The 26,410-nt window shown below is 40.9% G+C and overlaps 2 protein-coding genes and 1 pseudogene across 5 annotated transcripts in view; 1 reads left to right on the forward strand and 2 right to left on the reverse strand.

The window, feature by feature from the left end:
• Nucleotides 1-26,410, reverse strand: part of LOC146521294 (uncharacterized) — a 139,935-nt gene that overhangs the window by 52,667 nt on the left and 60,858 nt on the right. The gene's annotated exons all lie outside the window — the stretch shown is intronic.
• On the reverse strand, nucleotides 447-13,840 carry LOC146521298 (uncharacterized; annotated as a pseudogene). The gene is made up of 3 exons (XR_014873311.1): nucleotides 13,286-13,840; nucleotides 11,453-11,556; nucleotides 447-5,416 (listed from the first exon to the last, which is right to left on the reverse strand). The product of XR_014873311.1 is annotated as an uncharacterized LOC146521298 (transcript).
• Nucleotides 16,002-25,532, forward strand: LOC146521299 (uncharacterized). 3 transcript variants are annotated; one of them, XM_085155145.1, is made up of 4 exons: nucleotides 16,002-16,376; nucleotides 19,174-19,295; nucleotides 24,064-24,166; nucleotides 24,510-25,532. In XM_085155145.1, exons 3-4 carry the CDS (start codon nucleotides 24,149-24,151, stop codon nucleotides 25,440-25,442), a joined length of 951 nt encoding a protein of 316 aa, XP_085011271.1. In that variant the 5' UTR covers nucleotides 16,002-16,376; nucleotides 19,174-19,295; nucleotides 24,064-24,148; the 3' UTR covers nucleotides 25,443-25,532. The 3 variants fall into 3 exon arrangements, with proteins under 3 accessions (XP_085011271.1, XP_085011270.1, XP_085011268.1); XM_085155144.1 differs by lacking the exon at nucleotides 19,174-19,295 and having other exon boundaries at nucleotides 16,003-16,376; nucleotides 24,029-24,166; XM_085155142.1 differs by lacking the exon at nucleotides 19,174-19,295 and having other exon boundaries at nucleotides 16,004-16,376.

Consider the following 26,410-nt stretch of genomic DNA (forward strand, 5'->3'; position numbering starts at 1 on the left):
TCCTCAAGCACCCTTGTGTAATGTTTGGCTATACTGTCTGGATTAAGCTTACGACCACCTCATCAAGACAGATGGCATTACACAGCAAGGTAACAAGAGTAGGTATCACCTGCTCTTGTTGCCCCTCAATGATCTGTTCCAAGACATTGAAACTGATCAATGGTTTGTCCATAGGCAAGGTACTGACGAGGACTGGAGTACTAATGGAGAGGGTGTGGTCTTCACCCCCCGGTAAATTGATCATGATTTGTACCCAGCCATCAAATGATGTGGTTTCCCCATTGACGGCGCAAACTTTCAACTCATCAATTTCCTCGATGATTTCAGACAGAGGTCGCATGAATAAGTAAGGAAAGTATCAGTCTTTCAAATGTTTACTAATGATGCAAACTTAAGCACATGTGTCAAGTAGTGCTTTCACTGCTAAGCCATTCAAATTGCAATGTATGACAGCTTTCTTACCGATTAGCTTAGCAACTGCCCCACGTTTAGTGTGGGGTGCCATAACACCAGACGTAGCAAGTGCCTCACCCTGCTGCTGGTTAACTACTTCTGATGTGACTGGCGAGGGGAGACTTGGTTTGCTACTTGTAACGTCGGGTTGCCTTTAGTGGTTGAGAGGAGGCGGCAAAACACTTAGCAGGGTAGCCAAAAGAATACACACTCACACTGGCATTGGGAATTCCACAGCGTGTTCTTTAATATACCTTCTCTTCATCAACCATATAAGCCCGGTTGAACGGCTGCAGCTTAACAAACATAGCGCGCAGTGTTCGTACAACCCATAACGTTGCAAACAAAGGTGTCTGGAGAGGTAAAACATAAAATCCGTCCCTCCTCATGCACTAGCGTGCAAGCACATGTCCACACAATCACAGAGAGGGTCAGTGGCGCATACGGATGACAACATTAACCCTCGACTTGGGTTGTCTTAAAGAGACACCACACCATTGTGACTGTTACATACTGTTAAGGTTAGGTTGGGTCCCATGTGAAGTTGTCAAGAAGAGGAAATTTTAGGAGTGACGGCAGTGTTTTGAGATGTGAGAGATTTGCGACGTTTAACGCAAATCTTGTGTAGTTAGTGTGTAGTGTAGTCAATAATTTTGTTGTGTGTGTCAGAACAATGACGTGACTGCTAAATGTTACAGGAGTGATACATCTCCTGTTGTCAGGCCTGCAGGTATCGGGCTTTTGATGTTCTCCTTTATCTCATAGTGGACAGAAATTATTTTTTGGAGAGGCACAAATAATTTGTGTGGCATCAGATTTGATGCAGAACACCTGATTGTTTTGTAAATAGTTTGAAATGTTTGTTTAAAAAAATGCCATAGCAGCATTTTTAGGTAATCAGCTGCGAAAATCTTTGTTGTTTGCAATACTCAGTAACTTTTTTGAAGAAGTAACTATATAATTAATTGCCCAGCATTGGTTTTTATATATTGTATTTTGCAGAGAGAGAGTTACAAAGTTTCAAAGTGGTGCTCCATGAGAGTTCTGTAGACGAGCAGGGGGGAGAACGCAACTGCAAACCCCTGTTGCAATGCAGGAACTTCTGCTTTATTGAAATGTGTGAGATGTTAACCACAATGACTCTTAAACACACTGTCTGAAAACTTCATGCCAACAGCATGTTTTTAAAAAAAATCAAACATATAATCCTTGAAGATCATTTTAGAGTTTTTAAGGAGCTGCAGGATCCTTGTTCAGTGTGGGTGGAGAACAGCCAAGTCTCTTCCTCTGATAAACCTCCACAAGTACCACTGAAAACAGTTAAATTACTTTGAATCTGAAATCATGGCTCACTCTACTTGTTCTGAGACCATTTCTTTATTTTTCACACCAAACTGTTTAATAAGATAAACTCTACACAGACTTCATCAAATATAACTAACACTTTAACATTATCAGGATTTCATAATACAAACTTCAAATCAACAAGAAAACAGCTGCAAACATGTGGATCAAAATTCATTAAAGAACAACACGTGGACTTCAAGGACTAAATACACTAAAGTGAAAGGAAGAGCCAAAAATAGAGGTTTAACAGAATTTGAATTAAGTAAAAGTAGTCACCTGTGATCTTTAAAATGGTTCTGATGTGTGCTGCTGTTTTTAATTTTCAACATTTCTTTGCTGCCAATGTGAAGAAGATTGTGTTCTTTGCCTAATTGAATAAAGGTTACACTGACTTACTGCTTCATCTTCTGGTACAAACTGGTATTACATGGAAGTACAGCTCAAAATCAGTTTTGCTTGAGTTTCTTTTTTTCTGGACATAAAGTCACAGCAGGTGTTTTTTCAAAGCTGGTGGACAGATTTAGTTAATTTTGGAAGTTTTAAGAGAAACTGCTGTGAAATCATTTGCAATTTTGGGAGAAAAGGTTCAAGAGAAGATTTTACAACAGCAAAAGATTAAATATGAATGAAGAATTGAAATTTAACTGAGGTAACACATTAAATGAATACATTAAAAAAAAGAAGTTAATTTTGGAAACACTAAGAAAGTTCAAATAAAAGAAATTGAAATATATATCCATATCTGCAATTTCGATACATTATTAGTTTGGTAAAAAAGACATTCCTATAACTTTAGTAATACAGTAACACATAAAATGAATACAACTACTAAACACTACTGTGTCCTAAGGAAACAAAGAATAAAATGTAACAGAGATAAAATTTTAGAGAATTAAAATCCCTCAAAGGAAAAAACATAAACTTGAAATACAGACCTATACATGCAGCTTCCTAAATGTAACATTCAGGATTATTCACTGTGTACGTTCATGTTTGTTATGATGACCTGATTGTGAGAAGCTTTTGTCACAGTGTCTGCACTTGTATGGTGTCATTCCTGTGTGGATTCCCTTATGCTTTTTCTTTAAGCTCACGTGCAGTGGTGAAGGATGACCCATACTGGTCACAGATGTGCTTTTTCACCCCACTGTGGAAGAGTTCATGTATTTTTAATGTACTTGGTGTGTGGAAGCCTCTCCCACATTCTTTGCAGTAGTTCATTTTGTCTCCAGTGTGTCTACGTTGATGTGGTTTTAGGTCCCGTTGATGATTGGAAGTTATTCCACAAAGATCACAGAGAAACTCTTTCCCACCACCACAGTGACGACAGGGTTGAGAAATGGATCCATGTGCGTCGCTCCACTTCTAAACAATTCCTTCAATGTTTTTATCCTGAATGTCGCCTGAAATAAAAAAGCATCTCTGCCAACGTCCAATTACATTTTACTGTTTACATTACAACACTCAGCTTACTGGGTGAAAACGAGTCTTCATTTTTCCAAACAGTTCATTCAGTATAACTCCATAAGTTTACTGATCAGACTTCTTCCAAACAATCACGTTAAAATTACAAGATAAAAATAAATACATCCTCATAGTAACTTCACTTGTAGAGTTACTTTCTGGTGTGGATCTGTTGGTGTTTTTTCAGCTGATGTGGAGCGTTAAAAGCCTTCTCACACAGGTCACATTGATAAGGTCTCTCCTCAGTGTGGCTAAACATGTGTTGTTGTAACTTTCCATCTGTTGTAAACAGTTTCCCACACTGATCACAGCAGTAAACATCAATTGCAGTGTGAATCCGTAGGTGAATATTTCGGTACTGTTTGTCACTGAACCTTTTTCCACAAAAGTTGCAGCTGTACGCCTTAATTCCAGACTGGGTAACTGGATGCTTCTGTAAGTCGCTATTTTGAGCAAACGTCTTAGCACACAACTCAGAGCTGTGTGCTTTAAGTCCACTGTGGATGAGTTGGTGTGTTTTTAAGGATACAGCCTGGGTAAAAGACTTTCCACACAAGTGACAGTTGTACGCTTTAAATCCACTGTGGAAGAGTTGGTGTCTTTTTAAGACTCCAGCTTGGGTAAAAGACTTTCCACACTCTTCACAGCTGTAAGGTTTAAATCCACTGTGGATGAGTTGGTGTTTTTTTAAGTTTCCAGCCTCGGTAAAAGACTTTCCACACTCTTCACAGCTGTAAGGTTTAACTCCACTGTGGATGAGTTGGTGTGTTTTTAAGTTTCCAGCCTGGGTAAAAGACTTTCCACACTCATTACAGCTGTAAGGTTTAAATTCACTGTGGATGAGTGTGTGTTTTTTTAAGCCTCCAGCCTCGGTAAAAGACTTTCCACACAATTTACAGCTGTAAGGTTTAACTCCACTGTGGATGAGTTGGTGTTTTTTTAAGCCTGTACGATGGGTATAAGACTTTCCACACAAGTGACAGTTGTACGCTTTAAATCCACTGTGGAAGAGTTGGTGTCTTTTTAAGACTCCAGCTTGGGTAAAAGACTTTCCACACTCTTCACAGCTGTAAGGTTTAAATCCACTGTGGATGAGTTGGTGTTTTTTTAAGTTTCCAGCCTCGGTAAAAGACTTTCCACACTCTTCACAGCTGTAAGGTTTAACTCTACTGTGGATGAGTTGGTGTGTTTTTAAGTTTCCAGCCTGGGTAAAAGACTTTCCACACTCATTACAGCTGTAAGGTTTAAATCCACTGTGGATGAGTGTGTGTTTTTTTAAGCCTCCAGCCTCGGTAAAAGACTTTCCACACAATTTACAGCTGTAAGGTTTAACTCCACTGTGGATGAGTTGGTGTTTTTTTAAGCCTCCAGCCTCGGTAAAAGACTTTCCACACAATTTACAGCTGTAAGGTTTAACTCCACTGTGGATGAGTTGGTGTCTTTTTAAGCTTCCAGCCCGGTTAAAAGACTTTCCACACAAGTCACAGCTGTAAGGTTTAAATCCACTGTGGATGAGTTGGTGGTTTTTTAAGTTTCCAGTCTCGGTAAAAGACTTTCCACACAAGTCACAGCTGTAAGGTTTAACTCCACTGTGGATGAGTTGGTGTGTTTTTAAGCTTCCAGCAAGGGTAAAAGACTTTCCACACAATTTACAGCTGTAAGGTTTTACTCCACTGTGGATGAGTTTGTGTTTTTTTAAGTGTCCAGCCTCGGTAAAAGACTTTCCACACAATTTACAGCTGTAAGGTTTAACTCCACTGTGGATGAGTTGGTGTTTTTTTAAGTTTCCAGCCAGGGTAAAATACTTTCCACACAACTCACAGGTGTAAGGTTTAACTCCACTGTGGATGAGTTGGTGATTTTTTAAGTTTCCAGACTGGGTAAAATACTTTCCACACAAGTCACAGCTGTAAGGTTTAACTCCACTGTGGATGAGTTGGTGTGTTTTTAGGCTTTGAGCCTGGGTAAAAGACTTCCCACACAAGTCACAGCTGTACGCTTTAACTCCACTGTGGATGAGTTGGTGAGTTTTTAAGTGTCCAGTCCGGGTAAAAACCTTCCCACACAAATCACAGCTGTAGGTTTTCTCTCCCTTTCTTCTGTGAGGTTTGTCGGCCTCCTGAGAGCGCTGACTTCTCGCTCCATGTTGGTCCTGCAGTGACAGAGATACAAACAGAGGCAGTGAGTGAAATGCAGTCGTGGAACAAACTGAAACTGCCTCTATTGGTGGAATCAAACATGTCAAAAAAAACAAAACAAACAAACACATTGTAGGTGTGTTACCACCACCTTCTGGTGATAGTATCACATAACAATGATGTGCTACAATAAGAGTTGTAATGAAAATTGCATTATTGAAGAAATATTGATCAGTGGAGAAAATCTTTTACGCATAAGAAATTGCAAGTTCAACTGATGATATTGTTGTTTCAATGTGCATACCAGCTTCCTGCATACCGGCAGGAAGTTGAGCGGCTGGTACTCCAGTGCAGTCAGCACAATCTGGAGCTGAACACTCTTAAAACTGTAGAGATGACAGCGGACTTCGGGAGACATCCCTCAACTCTGCTCCCCCTCACCATATCAGACAGCCCTGTGTCGACTGTGAAGACCTTCAAGTTCCTGGGTACCACCATCTCCCAGGACCTGAAGTGGGAGACCAACACCAACTCAATCCTCAAAAAGACCCAGTAGAGGATGTACTTCCTGAGACAACTGGGGAAGTACAGTCTTCCACAGGAGCTGCTGATCCAGTTCTACACTGCGGTCATTGAGTCTGTCCTGTGCTCTTCCATCACAGTCTGGTATGGAGCAGCCACTAAACAGTAGTGATGTGCGATACCACTGAATTTCTTTCCGATCCGATAACAAGTAATATTCAGGGTGGTATCGACGATACTGATCCGATACCGATACCGATACTTTGTACAAAAACTTATTTTATTTATTGTATCTCAAATTATAGCATCATAATGATTACAGGACATCAGATTTCTTGTTCTTATCACTTAATAATGCAGAGTTCATCATATAGAAATAAAAAAAAACTGCTGTGGCTATTTGAACACCTTGCCTACCTGCTGCACTAAAGGACTCGTGAGAGACGTCTGTCTCGCCCTAGCAGCACCTGTCCCTCTCCTCCTCTTCAGTTTGCCTCAACATTCGCTCGTCATATTCTGTGATATAATTTACTCTGAGGTGTTTGACAAGGTTAGTGATGTTGCCACAACCATACATGCCAAGACTCCCGATTTTTCCGGGAGAATAAAGTGCCCCTCCCGAAAATCACCATTCTCCCGAATTTCTCCCGATTTTCCACCCGGACAACAAAATTGAAAAACCATGTTGTAGAATTCATAGCGCGGCCCAGCCAATTCCAGTTTCCAACAATGGCGGCAGCTACTTAGTTTTAATATTAGTCTTATTTCTCTTTCTGGGTCGCAAAAAAACTTTTAACATGTTTTCAGGTGAGAATGTAGCTGTGTAAACTTCAAATATCTGAGCCGACACATCGTCTTCAAACCCTGCGGTCTTTCATTTCTCGGGTTAAACATGATATATAAGTCACATTGATAACTTAAAAATGTTATTGTTTGGCTTTTTCAGTGTTTTATTTGTTCGTGAGTAAATTGGTTTGGCTGAGATTAAAGTTATTAGATTAGATTAAATTAAATTTAACTTTATTAAGCCCTCGGGAGGGTTCCTCCGGGGTTTTCACACAGCTGAATAAACGTCAAATAGAAAACTGATTAAACAGAAGTGTGAGACGGTCGAGAGTTTACGTCAGTGCCCGGTTATATTTTAGATAGCAAGGAGCAGACGGCAGAGTTTCACTCCACCGAGGGAGCTCGTGACGTACTACCCGGCTTTCTTTAGACCGCAAAGGCTGGGTCCAGGTGGAAGCAGCCTCTGAATTAACGTATTTTATCCGATAAATACACCTTGTAAAATTTATTCATCCCCTCCCCAACAGCCCTTTTGAATGTCTCCCTAGTATGGCCACAACACCACACTCTTGGAGCACTTTTCTGCCACATGTATCGCAAACCACGTCTCAGCTGTTTGTGGAGGTAAAATACGTCTGCACATGACTCCAATTACGCTCAGCTATTGTTGTGAGTGCGCACGCCAAGGGGCTGCGAGACATTTATACAGCCGTATTTCGCACATGACTCGCTGCCCGTGCCCTCCCAGGCTAAACCTCCGCTGTCGACATTATCGGAACCTGAGATCGCTGCGGCGGGTTTCTGGACCTCCTGAACCCCGAGCGCCAACTCCAGCTCCCGCTAGGATTGGCCTGGTGAACGCCAGATCACTTTTAAACAAAACTTTTATTCTTCGGGACTTCTTCAGTTCCCGTGGTCTGGATTTTCTGTGTGTGACTGAGACGTGGCAGAGTGTTGGTGAGTCCAGTGCTCTATCTGAATTTTTACCTGCGGATTGTTGCTATTTTAACTCGCCACGGACATCAGGCAGAGGTGGAGGCACAGTGACTGTTTACAAAAAGGATTTTAAATGTAAGCAGTGTTTTCTACAGTCTTCGTTCTCCAGCTTTGAACTTACCTCGTTTGAGGTGAGTCGTACAAACCCGATTTTCTGCGCTGTCATCTATTGACCCCCCCAAAATACAATAAGAACTTCATAAACGACTTTTCTGATTTTTTAGCTGGGATTATGCCCAACTATGAGAGTGTTCTTATTGTTGGAGATTTTAATATACACGTATGTTGTCCTGATAAGCCACTGGTAAAGGACTTTTTAAGCCTTATTGACTCTTTTAGCCTGGTACAGTCCGTGCCTGGCCCTACACATGAGCACGGACACACACTGGACCTTGTTCTGTCATATGGTCTGCCTGTCACTAACTTGGAGATTTGTGACTGTGCACTCTCAGATCATATGCCTGTGTTATTCAACGTTGGTTTGACATATACCGCAGTTAAATCTGGCGCTGCTACTCTGTGCTGTCGGGTTATTAACCTGCCACTGCCGCGCAGTTTTCTGCTGCTTTTAATCAGCTCGGCGGCCCTTCTGACTTTGTTTCCTCTGATACAGAAGAGCTAAAATTCCTGGTTTTATTCTTGCTGTCAAAAAATCATGGACTCTGTGGCTCCTTTAAAAACCAGGCAGCCTAAGGCTAAACCTGAGCCTTGGTTTAATGAGAGCAGTCGTGCTGCCTTTAGTCTCCAAGGTTTTAGAGAAAATTGTTTTTAGTCAACTGAAAGATTTTATAGATGATAATGGCATCGTTGAGGTTTTTCAATCAGGTTTTAAAACCCTTCACAGCACAGAATCTGCATTATTAAGGGTTTTTAATGACATCCTTCTGGCATGTGATTCTGGTAACCATGTTGTTCTTATCTTGCTTGACCTAACTGCTGCCCTTGACACCGTAGACCACAATATTCTAATTTCTCGATTACATGATGTAGTGGGTATTGGTGGAACTGCACTCAATTGGTTTAGGTCTTATTTGTCAGATAGAACTTTCTCTGTCAGCCTTCTCGGTTACGAATCGTCTTCTGTTCCTCTGTCATGCGGCATCCCACAGGGCTCAATTTGAGGGCCACTGCTCTTTTCACTGTATCTATTGCCTCTGGGTTCTATCCTTAGAAGGCATGGGATCTCATTTCATTGTTATGCCGATGACTGCCAAATTTATTTGCCACTAAAACACAAGGATGGCATCTCCATAAAACCTCTCTTGACATGTCTAGATGAAATTAAAGCTTGGTTGGCTCTAAACTTTTTAAATTTTAATGAAAAGAAAACAGAAGTGTTGGTGTTTGGACCCAGTGGTCCCTGTGAGTCCTCCTCTGTTGTTTTAGGATCCCTGGAAGTCTATTTTAAACCTGTTGTTACTGACCTTGGTTTTAAGTTGGACAGTGATTTTAAATTGGACAACCAAATCAGAGCAGTGGTGAAGTCCAGTTTTTATCATTTAAGGCGACTGGCAAGAGTAAAATCTTTTCTTTCGAGGCAGCATCTTGAAACAGTGATCCATGCTTTTATTTCTTCCCGCCTGGACTACTGTAACTCACTTTATGTGGGGGTCAGTCAGTCATTGCTTTCACGTCTGCAGCTGGTTCAAAATGCGGCTGCACGACTCCTAACAGGAACTCGCTGCCTGTGTCTTTTAGAGTTCATTTTAAACTTCTTATGTTTGTTTTTAAATGCCTCCACAGTCTTGCCCCGCCTTACCTCTCTGAGCTTCTTCATCCCCACACACCCTGTCGGTCTCTAAGGTCAGCTGACCTGCTGCTCCTGGAGGTACCGAGATCCAGGAGGAAGCTCAGAGGGGACAGGGCCTTCTCTATTGTCAAAGGAGCTTGCAAAGAAAAGCGTCTGGACTTCTTTAAGTTACTTGAAGACGTTTCACCTCTCATCCGAGAGGCTTCTTCAGTTCTAAGGTCAAATGGTGGAGAGTCCCAGATATAAACCTGGTGGGAGTGTCCCCCCACAGAGGGACAAAAGGACCCCCTGATGATCCTCTAATCGCCTGAGCCAAGGTGTGGAACTGGGTGTTGGTCCCAATCAGCCAGAGTTTCGGGTGAGTTCATTGTGAAAACCTGGCCCCACCTTATCATGCGAATTCCTGAGGTCAGATGGCCCAGTGGGCGTTAAGGCGTCTGGGAAGGGATCTCAAAACTGGATTATAGATGGCAGAGAGTTGGTGTCGTAAACCACCGCCTCTGTTCAAAGATGGTCGCTCACAGTGGACATAGATGGCTTCTTTCACTCCTCTTTCAAACCATCTGTCCTCTCTGTCCAAAATGTGAACATTGGCATCCTCGAAAGAGTGTCCTTTATCCTTAAGATGCAGATGGACAGCTGAATCTTGTCCTGTGGAGGTGGCTCTTCTGTGTTGTGCCATGCGCTTGTGAAGTGGCTGCTTGGTCTCTCCAATGTAGAGGTCTGGGCATTCCTCGCTGCACTGTACGGCATACACCTTCTCTATTGTGGCTCCAAAATTATGGAATCATTTGCCCATGCACGTTAGAGAGGCCCCTTCACTGTCCACTTTTAAATCACGTCTTAAAACCCACTTTTATTCCTTGGCTTTTAACCTCAGCGAGACTTAGTTTCTCTTTTGATTGAAGTAGTTATTTAATGAGTTCACTCTTCTTTTATTTGGTTTTTACTTACATCATATGTAATTTTATTTTACAGTTCCAATGTACAGCACTTTGTGTCAGCTGTGGTTGTTTTAAAGTGCTTTATAAATAAAGTTGATGATGATGATGATGATGATGAAAGGCGGAAGAGGAAGTAGTTCCTTTGAATGTAGACAATCCGAATGTTATAGTTTATTTCCACTGTGTTCCTGTTAATGATAAACTACAAATTTACTCTAAATTACTAAAATATCGATATTTTAATGTGAGAATCGATTCTAGAACATAAATGATTGGTATCGGAGGAATCGATAATTCAGGATCGATCCGCACATCACTACTAAACAGGACAGGAGCAGACTGCAGCGGACTGTACGGGCAGCAGAAAGGATCATCGGCGCCCCCCTGCCCTCCATCCAGGATCTGTACCTCTCAAGAACCAGGAAACGGGCAGGGAAAATCATCACAGACCCCTCACACCCTGGACACAGACTTTTTGATCTGCTGCCCTCTGGCAGACGGTACAGAAGCCTGCAGACCAGGACCACCCGACATAGGAACAGTTTCTTTCCCCTCGCCATCTCCCTTCTTAACAGTTGACCTGTCACACTGCTCCCACTGCCAGACTGCAACTGCACCTCATGTACATTCTGTAGTATTCATTCCACCTCATTTCATTTCTGTATTTTATGTATATAAGTTTAGATTAGTTATTTATAGTTGGTTTACACAGCTTTGTGTATGTATGTGTATGTATGTGTAATGTGTGTATGTGTGTGTGTGTGTGATTTACATTGCTGTGCTTGAGAGCCACCATCTACCGGAACCAAATTCCCTGTATGTGTCTGCACATATACTTGGCCAATAAACACGATTCTGATTCTGATGTGTGCTGATAAAATATAATCTTTGTATTTTCTTGTAACTTCTGTGGTTTCTGATTTTGAATGTAGATTCTGTATATATGGTTGAGCCCAGGATGCAAAAGATAAAGCTGCTGTTAACAGGTTTTTAAAAACCAACGAGCTGCACACACAGTTTTAATAACAGTTTAACTGTGATGTTTTTCTCACCTTTTGTGTTGACGTCATTTTTTCCTCTATAGTGGCTGAGCTGAGTCCAAATGGCTGAAATTGTTCCTCTGTTGTACCACCACTCTTCTCCTCCTGTTACTCAGCTGGGATACACACACAAAAAATATACAAAAACATATATATTTGTGTATATATATATATATATATATATATATATATATTTATATATATATATAGCGTATCAATATTGAACCGTTCGATACAGTGCTTTCGGTTCAGTACGCATATGTATCAACAATACAACATTTTTAATTTATTTTATCAACTTTCCCTCTGACGATGCTGTCTGTGTTGAGCGCTCAGTGGATCTGCGCTTGACAGTGCAGCCTAGGCGGAGTAGTCGAACGCAGATTCACTGAGTGCAGCACAAGCTAGCAAGACAGAAGTTAAGCTCTCCTTGCAACATAGCAAATTGAACCTCCCCCACCCTCATTCAGATCTGGCGTTTGGAACTATTTTGGTTTTCATGTGAAGTATGACCCTGAAGGTAAGCGCCTCATGGACTAAAGTAAAACAGTATGTTGGATGTGCCAGCAATGCTCAATTACATAGGTGGGAACTAGTGTGTTAGGCAGTTAGCTCATTAACGTGTTTGATCCGAGGTAGCTCGTTAACGGAGATTTGCCGTGTTGTGGCGTTAACGTCATTTCAACGAGATTAACGCTGACAGCACTAGTGGGAACACAACGAATGTGACTGCAGATTTACTCTGACATCATCCTCGTGCAAAGACAAGTGGAAGCAGTCAAAAACAACAAGCACGCATGCTACAAATTTTACCCGAGTCATTTAGACAGCCGTTAGCACATGATTCTCCTTATGTGGACCTGATATGTTTAATATGCTGCTGAGAGTATACCCCAGAAGAAGCGTATAGTATAGCTTTTATTTTGGAAAGAGCCATTTCTCTGTAATAAACTCTTTTCCAAAGATGAGTGATTCCTCAATCAGATACAGGGCTCACAAAATCGCTAGCCCAACGTCCCGGGGCTTTTTTCCAGTCGGGCTGCCAAATACTATCCCTGCCCTGCCCGTCGGCCTATCGTAGGAAGGAAAAATCTATGTCAATGCTTTTGCATTCTTTCGGAAATGTAGCTGGGTAATTATGTCATTGGCATCGGTGAGCCACTGTCAATATGTGACATATTGAAATCGCGTTTCTTTCTAAGCTTCTTAGACTCAGAACAAAAGCTGTCCAGCTTTGTGTTCATCAAAGCTCTTTTTACATATCTTGCTGGAATACGTCAGGTTACAGCTGCAGTCAAAGCAAGATGGAAATAATTGAACAAGCAAGCAAACGCTCAGCTTCTCCCAGCATGCTGAGCTAATGATTAGTTGGTGTTTTTCTGCAAACAGTCTCTCACTCTTTCAACGTGTTCACAATAAACTGTGAACACACTTCGCCGATTTCACGGATTTTTGATGGTAGCGACCTTTTGGAGACTTTTACTTCCAGGTGAAGAATCAGACGTCTTTATTTGCGCTGGAAGAAAATAAAATACAGATGAATCTGCAGACGGTCCTATTAAGTCCTATTCTAAAGGCTGATTGCCCTCCCCCACGCTTGTACCCGTGGCTTCATGTCCTGGGGGTGGGGGTTGGCTGTTCTCCTTCCCTGCACCTTTTGTTCATATTCCAAGACTATTTTTCTTTATGTGTTCTTACCCCTAGCAACCGCCAGATTATAATGTTGCAAACAATCACAAACTCTACAGTCTGTCTAACTCCAGTGTATACCAAGCAATCTATTATTCTCAACAGAGCTAAACTCAGCATAAACTGAACCCACATTAAAGTTAGCTCGATGCTTACCTTTAGATGAGCCCACAAACCGAGAGCAACTCCGTGATGAAGCTGGAAGTCTTAAGAAACAGATCAGGGAGCAGAGACCCACGCAGACATCGATCCAAACGTTGGTAGTGGTATATGTTCCTGTAAGTTCACTACTTTACTCCCGTTTCATGAAAAAGCAGCTCTCTCCGCTCGACTCCTCTCCTGCACACAAACTTTCTCCGCCCCTTTTTCCTGGCTTGTTACGGTGCGGTCACGTGACTCAGCTGCACAACGTAACCACGTGGGGTGTAATTTCAAAGTTAGCGCCTATCTCCTTTTCTTAAACTCTTTTCATTGGCCTCGATGAAAACGTCATCGTGGGAAGTAGAATTGATAAGGACTCAGGGAAATAGAGGAGCGGTGCTGAGAATTGGGATACAGCCTTAGGCCGCGTACTCAAAGACCGCTAAGGCCGGAAGTGCGAGGCTTGTAGGCTTGTGAAATGGGACGGTCTGGCCTCCGTCGCGCTGCCCAGGTTGCCTAGCAACCATGATACCAACCGCTGGAAACGTGTCATACAGCTTTGTTTGACAGAAATGAATTAAAACATATTTCGTTCATTTGTTTGTTTGTTTCTAAATGAGCTTTGTGTGATTGATAAGTATCTGAGGCTGAGACCACAGGACTGTAAAACATGATTGTTGGGCTTCAGTCATTTTAAGATTAGCTAGTGAATAACAATTAGCTAATGTTGTTCATGAGACTAAAGTCAGTGTAAATATAATATGGCCAATATTATAGTTATTATATTAATCATTATTAGTTATTACAGCAGTGAACTTGAACTCTCAAATCAATTCACTTTTATTTTAATACTGAACTTCAGTAAAGATTCAAGTTTCAGTTATTTATATTGACTCCTGTGATTAAAGCATCTTTCTTTCAGCTTAACGAGTGAACCGTCAGCTCGTTCAAACACACGTTAAAGTCCGTTTGGCTCGACACCACCGAACAGAGGCAGCAATATAACATAGCTAACATTAACAGTGCAGTGGATCCTGCTTGTACCGTGATATTCAGGACTGCAAACCCAGCAGCATCACTGACTTTCAGCTTGTTGTGTTTGTGAATATATGACTGACTTTAATTATCCATAAAATCATCACATTCTCTGTAAGATTAAAGTCAACTATTGAGCGGCGTATATTTTAAAGAAAAGGCTTTGAAACCAAGTTAACGCTGAAAGTACAAACATCACTAATGTCACATAACTTGCTGACATGTGGCCAACAGTAATGTTTTAATGTTTTTCATTATTAAAAATTTGGACAAATTTATCCACACCCACGGCCGCGCTATGAAGTCTGGGATATGTTGGGCCATGAAGTCTACACCGCCACATCCTTAAAATTCAGGGAAATGAAGGACGCATTTGAGGGCTGCATTTTGAGCAGCCTTTGAATTGGGACAGCCTTCGTCGCGTCGCTGTGACATAATCAGCCTTAAAATGCGGCCTTTGAGGCTGCAGACCCTGAATTGGGATACAGCCGTGGACACCAAGATACTTGAAGGACTGCACCCTCTCCACTGGAGCTCCATTGATGATAATGGGCTTGTTGTCTCTGTGCTGATAAATGTTCTGCAGTGATGTGATCTAAACCAGAAGCTTTATATCAGATAACCAATGAATGGCTTCATATACTTCATGTGTCCTTACACTTATTGTGTCATGACTCATGTCATGTCAATTGTCCTCATATGGTTCACTTTTTATACAGTTAAATAACACAATGTAATGCTGTCTGCATAATACTGCAATGTTATCTGCCCCAGAAACACCTTCAACGGTTGATGGTAGAAATGGTTTACACCTCTCTCCAAAAATCTGTCATATTATTTGTCACAACCCGGCTCATAGGAAGTGACAAACAAATGGGAGACCACACACAGGTTTCTAAAGACTGTAAGACATATTTAATGAAAATAAGGTAAAGCAACTTAAACACAATTTAAAGGACATAACAGCCATAACTGTAACTTCCAAATGAACAAGATGGGTGCCAGACAGAGAGAGCCAGAGCCAAAGCCAGCCCCCCCGCTGGTTCAGTCAAGATGTCTTTATATACACTGGGACTGGCCTCTCAGGTGTGCTGCATAAATAATTGGGTCAGCTCCACCTACCTGCAAGAAACAGGTAAAAGAAAAAGCAAAACACAAGGCCAGCCCACTGGCCGCCACATTCCCCCCCATAGAACAGGGTCTCACCCTGAATTGGCAAACACATTTATATTATGAATTTGCAACTAGAAGAACATGCATATATTAAATCCATAACATAACACACACACACACACACACATATGCAACCTCACTTTCAACACCTTTGGTATGCTGAAAAGTCATCTTCAGCTAATCTCCAACCTCAGCAACCTTGGTACCTAGGAGCAATGTAAGAGGAAGGAAAACGATACTGGAGAGGACATACTTCAAAGCATATGAGGAGTGAAACTGCTGGTTACAAAGGGGCACGGGACAAAGCATCTGCCAAGACATTATCTTTGCCCTTAATGTGCTGGATGTCCATATTGTAAGGCTGCAAAAAGAGAGCCCACCGCATGAGCCTGTGATTTAGGTCATTATTTTATATTTATATTTTATATATTTTATATATTTTTGTGATTTAGATTTAGATTTAGTCCTTATCAATTCTACTTCCTATGACGTTTTCATCGAGGCCAATGAAAAGAGTTTAGGAAAAGGAGATAGGCGCTAACTTCGAAATTACACCCCACGTGGTTACGTTGTGGAGCTGAGTCACGTGACCAAACCGAGTAACAAATCACTGCAGAGTCGGGAAAAGGGGGCAGAGAAAGTGTGTGTGCAGGACAGGAGTCGAGCGGAGAGAGCTGCTTTTTCATGAAACGGGAGTAAAGTAGTAAACTTACAGGAACATATACCACTACCAACGTTTGGATCGATATCTGCATCGATCTGCACACCCTTGTCTGCTGGATCCTAGCTGAGATCAGCGTGAACCACGTGGGTCTCTGCTCCGTGATCTGTTTCCTGTGTTTGGAAAGACTTCCAGCTTCATCACGGAGTTGCTCTCGGTTTGTGGGCTCATCTAAAGGTAAGCATCGAGCTAACTTTAATGCAGGTTCAGTTTATGTTGAGTTTAGCTCTGTTGAGAATAATAGATTGCTTGGTATACACTGGAGTTAGACAGACTGTAGAGTTTGTGATTGTTTGCAACATTATAATATGGCGGTTGCTAGAGGGTAAGAATACATAAAGAAAAATAGTCTTGGAATATGAAGAGGAAGGGGTGCAGGGCAGGAAAACAACCAACCCCCACCCCCAGGACAGGAGCTGCTACCGACAAACCAGCAAAAAAAACCCTGCCAAATGTGTAATCTGTGACACTTGGGAGGTTAACTCAAACACACTCCGTCATTCTTGATGCTGTTGAACAACAAAATGTTTAAAAATGTCGCGAGTTGGTGATATTTTCATGCGCGACGCGATCGCGAAAACAGCAAACAAGTAACACCACGCCGGTGTTGTTCACAGGAAGGCGAGAGTAAACGATCGGGAGACTCTAGTCGTCGTCATCGTTCACCTCCTACGTTTTATTCCTCCGATTTCAGCGTTTTTGTTGCACAACTAGTGGAGTAATGCCGGGCTCACACTGTGCGATCTTTTTCAGTCGCGCGATTCAGCTCCTGATCAAACTGTACGATTGACTCGCAGGGGTTAGAAGTTCGTAGGTCACGATGCAGAGTCTCACACTATACGACCCGATGCTCTGATGCGACCCGAGTACTCACACTGTGCGTTTATAACATGAAGGTTATAACAGAAATTCTGTCGCTCGCTCTCCCTCTCTGTCTTTCACTCACACCGACACGCACACCACCGCCATCAACTTTGCTAAATTGCTAATGAAAAACATTGATCAGGCAGCTGTGATTGAGCAGCAATGTCTATCCAACTATTTTCACGGTTGTTGTGGTCGTGATAATTTTGTGAGGCCACATCGAAAAGGGAGTTAGAGTTGGTTGTTATATACAGTCTGTATAAGTGTGGTTGATGTGCCTTTCTTGGTGTTTAACTTGAAGGCCCCGAGTACTTTCTCCCACAGTCAACTGTTGACTGTTTTCAGTGACTTTCAGCTTGCTGTGTTTGTGGATATATGGCTGGCTTTAATTATCCATAAAATCATCACATTCTCTGTAAGATTTACATACTGCATATTTTACAGTGAAGGCTTTAAAGCTATGTTAATGCTGAAAGTACAAACATCACTAATGTCACATAACTTTGCCGACATATCTCCAACAGTCACGTTTTAATGTTCTTCGTTATTTAACATTTGCACTCAAATAAGTGGCATAGCATTCAGTACTTTTAAATAGAGCAGGGCTATATGATTTATTACGATATAATTACAAAATTTGTGATAACGATATAACTGACGATATAATTGACGCTAGACAAAATACTTTACAACTCCACAATTTTATTACTGCAAAAAAAACCCCAACCATCAATGTATTTTCACTATTTTCACTGTTGATTTTCAGAAAAATCAAAGGATTGATTTTAGGCTACGTCCACATGTACACGAGTATTTTTGAAAATGGAGATTTTCCGTTTTTGTTTTAAACAATAATCCTGTCCACACATAAACACAGAAATGAAGAAAAACGCTGCTAGGAACATGCCAAAGCAACAGGTGGCAATATATTCCTAACCGTGTAGAAATGTTGGCCAATCAGAAGTCTAGAAGCCTTGGTGGGAAATAGTAAACAAAGATGGGGCATAGAAGCAGAACCTAGTCGTATGTGTGGAGGGACAGTAACTGTGTGAGTATATGTAAGCATTTAAACACTGCAGAGAGTACAATTAGCAGTAACAGTATTGTAGAAATTAATTTCACCGAAACAATAATGTGGCACACACCTTTGACGCTGCATTTTTTTTCTGTTTTCCTTGTCCACACGTAAACGCAAGTTCGAGTTTTCGAAAATATCCACCCTGGCAGGCGTTTTTAGAAATCTCAGTAATACCATACCACAGTAATACTGACAGCCCGCTGGCACGCTCTACCAAAAATAGTGCTTTGTTGTGTATCTAATGGACGAAAGACAAACCAGTTCCACGCTACTGAAGTTGCAGCATTTTTACAAACCAATTCTGGTTCATCCGTTTCACTCAACAATCCGCTTTCGCCCTTCTCATTCTCCGTCTCCACTGTGCTTTTTCCAGCCATGTGCGTATGAAAACAAAGGCATTGCGCATGCGTGTTTTATCCATATTTTATCCATATATCTGTATTTCATTTTCTTATCGTTGCCCAACATTATACCGTTATTAATGTGAGCAGTATGATATAGCCCAGCCCTACTTTTAAAAGTTTACTATTCGGCTGCCACACATCAACCATCCGCTGTTTTTTTTTTTCCTCGAAAAAATTATCCACACCCACCAATGCGCTATGAATTTTGTAATAGGTTGAATTTGACCCATCCTTCAAACGCAGGGAAATAAAGGATGGATTTTCGGCCACATTTGGAGAAGCCTTTGAATTAGGGCAGCCTTTGTCGCTGTGACGTAATCGGCTGAGGCAGCTCTTACTCCTCATTTTATGACAGGTAGACCCCCACTGTCATTCTTGTGAGATTTAAGGTGACACGAAATGCTTGGAGAACAAAAGTAAATTTCTGTCCTTTAAACAGGGGTTAAAAAGTCATCTTAACAAAACACTAAGAATCATAGTGGTGTTTCCACTTCCATTGCAAATTCTTTGCAGTCTCTCTCCTAGTTCGTTAAAATGTTCTACATGTGTGAGTTGCTGAAGCATATGTCACGGTTCCCCCTTTTTTGCAAATAAAAGAATGATGGGACTGAGGCAATTTTCCCCTCAGGATGGCCAGTCACCACGTGATTCATCAAAAGTCACCTGAGAAATCCTGCTCAACAAGACCAAACTGTTATGGAAATTTTAGAAAATTAGCTGCAATGCACCATGTGAGCTGGGCAGTGTTGGGTAAGTTACTTTAAAAAAGTAATTAATTACTAATTACTTAGTCAATATTGTATTTAAAATATTTATCTAATTACTGTGTCAGAAAAGTAGCTTAATTACTAAATAAGTAATTTAACTAAATACTTCTTAAAATCCCGATAAACTTTGAGTGGGCAAACAATAGAAATTAAACTCTTTAAATAATAAATACTTTTTTTTAAAGACAGAGACTCTACAGTATGCAGCGGTAGAATCTCTTCCACAATGTAGCCTGCAATCATTTTTTAAGCTCACCTTCAGACACAAGTACATTGTAAGTAACTGTAATTAAAATACCTAAAAATGAACAGTATTTAATTACTCTACTTTTTCAGTGGAAAAGTAATTTAATTACAGTAACGCGTTACTTAGTAACACATTACACCCAACACTGGAGCTGGGAACATCCCTGTCAACACAAGAATCATCAAGACGCCAAGACGAAAGAGCCGGAAATCCCATCACTAACTGCCAGCAACATGACATCATTTCAAAAAAGAAAAAAGACAAATTCAGAATGGATTACCTCGCTGAATCCTTTTAGACAAGGGACTCAGGACTTACTATCTAATCGTGTCCCACATAGGTGACTTTCTCCAGAGTCCATTGTAATGTGGAGAAGCTCACTTTACGATCGTTTTTAAAGCAACAGTGTTGTGTAGCACTTTTAGTTGCATGCAGGCCTGCTTGAAGGAGAGCAGATTCTCAAACAAAACATTCAGTGCACTTTTTTAAACATTAAGAAATAAAATAAAATTCTACAAAATGTAAAAATATGAAAGCCTAGTTTTAGGACTTTTCACTTCCAATTGGTAACAAAAATGCAAGTTTCATTCCATGTAACAAGGTGTATGTCATGGTAAAATCTCCCCCACACATCAGGAACAAGAAACTAAGAATCTACTAGTCTCACTCATTTAATCCCTCTGCTGCATTCTGTTCACCCCTGCTATAATTCAATCATCTTTCCTAATATAATATTAGTCCACTAGTTCATATATTGCTTCTCATCCCACTAAGTGAACCGAACAACATGATAAAATCAGAAACACAGGCTTAAAATACTATCTGGTCTTCTTGAGCTTCATTGCATGCGTGTATGTGTTAGTAGGATTAATACATTTTGTGCTCCTTAAAGGTTAAAATATCAATACTACACTCTCAATATCAGGAGAGCAAATCAATATGTCCTTCTTGTTTCAGAAACATCTAAAGTCTGGTTCAGCTAAATCCTAAGCGTTTGCGAGTTCACCAAGTGAATGTAAAGGTGTTGTTAACACCGTCAACAGGTACCCCCTCGTGATGTGTGCCACTTCCAATGTGATTTTTGACACCCCCATATGGAGGACAACAAGAGCCACGCACATCGAAATAAAGAATTCTGTGCTTAAATAATGAATTATACAATAAATTCTTCATTTGAGAAATTTTTCAATCCCTCATTAACAAAATGATTTTTGAAATGTTTTTTAAACTCCTAGGATGGTAATGAGGTGCAGTATAAACTTAGTTGGCTGAGTTTATACTGCTACCGATGAGTCTGAGCGGGACTCCTTTGTGGATCTATGGAAGTCCATATTTACTTATTTAATTTTTTGTTTCACACGTGGTACAGCAGTAATTCATTTCCTATACACAACCTTCCTGTTAATTAAAGTAACACAGTTTCCATGCATGAACAGAAGCAGGAAGAAGAATAAATTCTCATTGACACCTGCCCGCTATCTGTGATGATACAAGTAGGCAACCAAAATTACACTCTGACAATATTCTACACAAAACAAAACAAGACAAAACAAACAGAACAATATACTCAACAGTGAGCAATACCACTAAATATCAAACTGAAGGGATCATTTTTTCTACAGTTAAATTCTGTTATTTTCAACTTCTTCATATTGGTTTATCTTTTTTTATTGTTATAGTATCGAAGCAGCATCGAAGTAGCAAAGTATCGAACCAAACCGTGAATTTTGTGTATCGTTGCACCCCTATTGGACACATTTGTCTTTGTGTGGTTCGAGCAATCCGATGCTTAAAATAAAACTTCCTTCTTCCGTCCCCATGTTCTGAACACAATACAAATACACTTTGTAACTTAAGAGGTAGTGTTTTAATTTTTTGCCCTAAATATAATAATTAATGTCTGTAATTTCACTATATCTTCTAGTTGTAATAATTTCAATAAATATAATGGTTTGGTTATTGGTCACATATATATTCCCCATACTTCAACACAATAACTCAGATAGGGTAGAAACAAAGAGAAATATAATATTCTATATCTAGCAAGCAATTAATGAAAATATGATCAATTAAAGTTGCTGACTTTTCAGTTATTCTACTAGGTTTAGTAATCAGAGGGTAAAACCCTCTTCCAAATATTAACTCAAAAAATCTGATGATAACTTATGATTGGACAACAAATATTATAATCCCGGCAAATACAAAATGTCTTATTTCCCTTTACCTTGCTCAATAAATCTTCTACTACTGTGAATGTTTCTATCAGTGTCCCAGGCCTCCTATACATACAAGTAACAATTATATTACTCTTTCTTTCCATTTCTATTTCTACTGTCACACACTCCATTAAATCATCAATAGCCACAAACATATACAGTGGGGCAAAAAAGTATTTAGTCAGCCACCGATTGTGCAAGTTCCCCCACTTAAAATGATGACAGAGGTCAGTAATTTGCACCAGAGGTACACTTCAACTGTGAGAGACAGAATGTGAAAAAAAAATCCATGAATTTACATGGTAGGATTTGTAAAGAATTTATTCGTAAATCAGGGTGGAAAATAAGTATTTGGTCAATAACAAAAATACAACTCAATACTTTGTAACATAACCTTTGTTGGCAATAACAGAGGTCAAACGTTTACTATAGGTCTTTACCAGGTTTGCACACACAGTAGCTGGTATTTTGGCCCATTCCTCCATGCAGATCTTCTCAAGAGCAGTGATGTTTTGGGGCTGTCGCCGAGCAACACGGACTTTCAACTCCCGCCACAGATTTTCTATGGGGTTGAGGTCTGGGGACTGGCTAGGCCACTCCAGGACTTTCAAATGCTTCTTACGGAGCCACTCCTTTGTTGCCCGGGCGGTGTGTTTTGGATCATTGTCATGTTGGAAGACCCAGCCTCGTTTCATCTTCAAAGTTCTCACTGATGGAAGGAGGTTTTGGCTCAAAATCTCACGATACTTGGCCCCATTCATTCTGTCCTTAACACGGATCAGTCGTCCTGTCCCCTTGGCAGAAAAACCGCCCCATAGCATGATGTTTCCACCCCCATGCTTCACAGTAGGTATGGTGTTCTTGGGATGCAACTCAGTATTCTTCTTCCTTCCTCCAAACACGACGAGTTGAGTTTATACCAAAAAGTTCTACTTTGGTTTCATCTGACCACATGACATTCTCCCAATCCTCTGCTGTATCATCCATGTGCTCTCTGGCAAACTTCAGACGGGCCTGGACATGCACTGGCTTCAGCAGCGGAACACGTCTGGCACTGCGGGATTTGATTCCCTGCCGTTGTAGTGTGTTACTGATGGTGACCTTTGTTACTTTGGTCCCAGCTCTCTGCATGTCATTCACCAGGTCCCCCCGTGTGGTTCTGGGATCTTTGCTCACCGTTCTCATGATCATTTTGACCCCACGGGATGAGATCTTGCGTGGAGCCCCAGATCGAGGGAGATTATCAGTGGTCTTGTATGTCTTCCATTTTCTGATGATTGCTCCCACAGTTGATTTTTTCACACCAAGCTGCTTGCCTATTGTAGATTCACTCTTCCCAGTCTGGTGCAGGTCTACAATTCTTTTCCTGGTGTCCTTCGAAAGCTCTTTGGTCTTGGCCATGGCGGAGTTTGGAGTCTGACTGGTTGAGGCTGTGGACAGGTGTCTTTTATACAGATGATGAGGTCAAACAGGTGCCATTCATACAGGTAACGAGTGGGGGACAGAAAAGCTTCTTACAGAAGACGTTACAGGTCTGTGAGAGCCAGGGATTTTCCTTGTTTGAGGTGACCAAATACTTATTTTCCACCCTGATTTACGAATAAATTCTTTACAAATCCTACCATGTGAATTCATGGATTTTTTTTTTCACATTCTGTCTCTCACAGTTGAAGTGTACCTCTGGTGCAAATTACTGACCTATGTCATCATTTTAAGTGGGGGAACTTGCACAATCGGTGGCTGACTAAATACTTTTTTGCCCCACTGTATTCAATCTGCTTACATTTCAAATCGCTATCAACAAAAAGTGCCACACCTTCTGCCTTCTTAGACTTAGATCTATTTATATGATATAATTCATACCCATCAATGTGAAAGTCCCAACCCCTTTTCTCATCTATCCATGTTTCTGATAGTGCTATAACTTTAAACTTGTCTTTCAGATTATTCAAAAAATCGTCGATCAGAACAAAGCTTTTATAGAGTCTTCTACAGTTGAAATAAATTAATGAACATGTATCGCCTATGTCAACATTATCCCTAAATAATGTTGACATATATACAGGGTGTAGAATTCCCTGGGTAAAGGCGGTGATATACAGGACAGTCAGTGGTTTTTCCCTTTCAAGATCTCTTAGGCAACTGATGACTTTCTCTCTGTAGTTGTTTCTGGGGTTTCACCTTGAAGCTTCATAGGTACTGTGGTCACTGAGGAGTGTAGTAATGTTTATTTGCTCTGCTTCTTTTTGTCAGGGATAAAATACGTCTATATACTTTTTGTTTCCCAGCTGAGTAACAGTTGAAGAGTCTGGTGGAGCAACAGAGGAACAATTTCAGCCATTTGGACTCAGCTCAGCCACTACAGAGGAAACAATGTCTTTAACACAAAAGGTGAGAAAAATATCACAGTTACACTGTTATTGAAACTGTGTGCACAGCTGGTTGGTTTTTAAAAAACAATTAACAGCAGCTTTATCTTTTCCATCCTGGGCTGCTCCATATATACAGACTCTACATTCACAACCAAAAACCACAGAACTTAGAAGAAAATACAAAGATCATATTTTATCAGCATACATTGAAACAACAATATCATCAGTTGAACTCAAAATATTTTATGAAGTAAAAGATTTTCTCCTCTTATATATTTCTTCAATAATGAAATATAACAGTTTCAGTTTGTTCCACGACTGCATTTCACTCACTGCCTCTGTTTGTATCTCTGTCACTGCAGGACCAACATGGAGCGAGAAGTCAGCGCTTTCAGGAGGCCAACAAACCTCACAGAGGAAAGGGAGAGAAAACCTACAGCTGTGATGAGTGTGGGAAGGATTTTACCCAGACTGGAACCTTAAAAAAACACCAAGTCATCCACAGTGGAGTTAAAGCTTACAGCTGTGACTTGTGTGGGAAGTCTTTTACCCTGGCTCAAACCTTAAAAACACACCAATTCATCCACAGTGGAGTTAAACCTTACAGATGTGACTTGTGTGGGAAGGATTTTGCCCGGGCTAGAGGCTTAAAAACACACCAACTCTTCCACAGTGGCGTTAAAGCGTACAGCTGTGACTTGTGTGGGAAGTCTTTTACCCTGGCTCAAACCTTAAAAACACACCAACTCATCCACAGTGGAGTTAAACCTTACAGATGTGACTTGTGTGGAAAGTCTTTTACCCAGGCTGGAAACTTAAAAAATCACCAACTCATCCACAGTGGAGTTAAAGCTTACAGCTGTGACTTGTGTGGGAAGGATTTTGCCCGGGCTAGAGGCTTAAAAATACACCAACTCATCCACAGTGGATTTAAGGCACACAGCTGTGAGTTGTGTGGAAAGGCTTTTGCTCAAAATGGCGACTTACAGAGGCATCTAGTTACCCACTCTGGAATTAAGGCCTACAGCTGCAACTTTTGTGGAAAAAGGTTCAGCGACAAACACTACCGAAATATTCACCTACGGATTCACACTGGAAATGATGTTTCCTGCTGTGATCAGTGTGGGAAACTGTTTACAACAGACACACAGTTAAAACTACACATGTTTAGCCACACTAAGGAGAGACTTTACAAATGTGACCTGTGTGAGAAGACTTTTAAATATCCACATCACCTGAGAAACCACCGACAGATCCATACCAGCAAAATAACTCTACAAGTGCAGTTACTGTGAGGATGTATTGATTTTTTATCTTGTAATTGTAACCTGAGTGTTTGGAACAAGTCTGATCAGTAAACTTATGGAGTTATACTGAATGAACTGTTTGGAAAAATGAAGAGTCATTTTCGCTCAGTAACCTGAGTGTTATAATGTAAACAGTAAAATGTAATTGGACGTTGGCAGAGATGCTCTTTATTTCAGGCGACGTTCAGGATAAAAATGTTGAAGGAATTCCCTGACTTACAATGTCTTTGTTTAGAAGCTGATTGACACAGATAGATCCCGTTCTCAGCCCTGTCGTCACTGTGGTGGTGGGAAAGTTTCTCTGTGACCTTTGTGGAAAAACTTCCAATCATCAACGGAACCTAAAACCTCATCAACGTAGACACACTGGAGACAAAATGAACTACTGCAAAGAATGTGGGAGAGGCTTCCACACACCAAGTACATTAAAAATACATGAACTCTTCCACAGTGGGGTCAAAAAGCACATCTGTGACCAGTGTGCGTCATCCTTCACCACTGGAAATAAGCTTAAAGTACAAGAATAAGTAAATCCACACAGGAGAGACACCATACAAGTGCAGACACTGTGACAAAAGCTTCTCACAATCAGGTCATCGTAACAAACATGAACGTACACACATGGAAGTGAACTTCATCTGTGACCAGTGTGACAAGAGCTTCATGAATCTCAGTTCATACTCCGAACACAAACGATCCCACACTGTAAATAAACTGTTTCACTGTTACCAATGTGCAAAAACATTCACTTCATTATCTGCTCTGTGCAAACATCAGCCTGGTCATGCAGGACTGAAATCACTGGATCACAATGAATCTGAAGAGAGAGAAAGATCCTCTTCTGGTTTCAGGGTCAGACTTAAAAACCTTGAGATCAGGCTCCACAGAGTTCAGATGGAATCTCCTGTAAAGAGTGTCAGCTGATGTCACACTTGGATCTGATGAGGTAGCTCTGA

This window comes from Neolamprologus multifasciatus, chromosome 3 (assembly GCF_963576455.1).
Source record: "Neolamprologus multifasciatus chromosome 3, fNeoMul1.2, whole genome shotgun sequence".
Lineage (NCBI taxonomy): Eukaryota > Metazoa > Chordata > Actinopteri > Cichliformes > Cichlidae > Neolamprologus > Neolamprologus multifasciatus.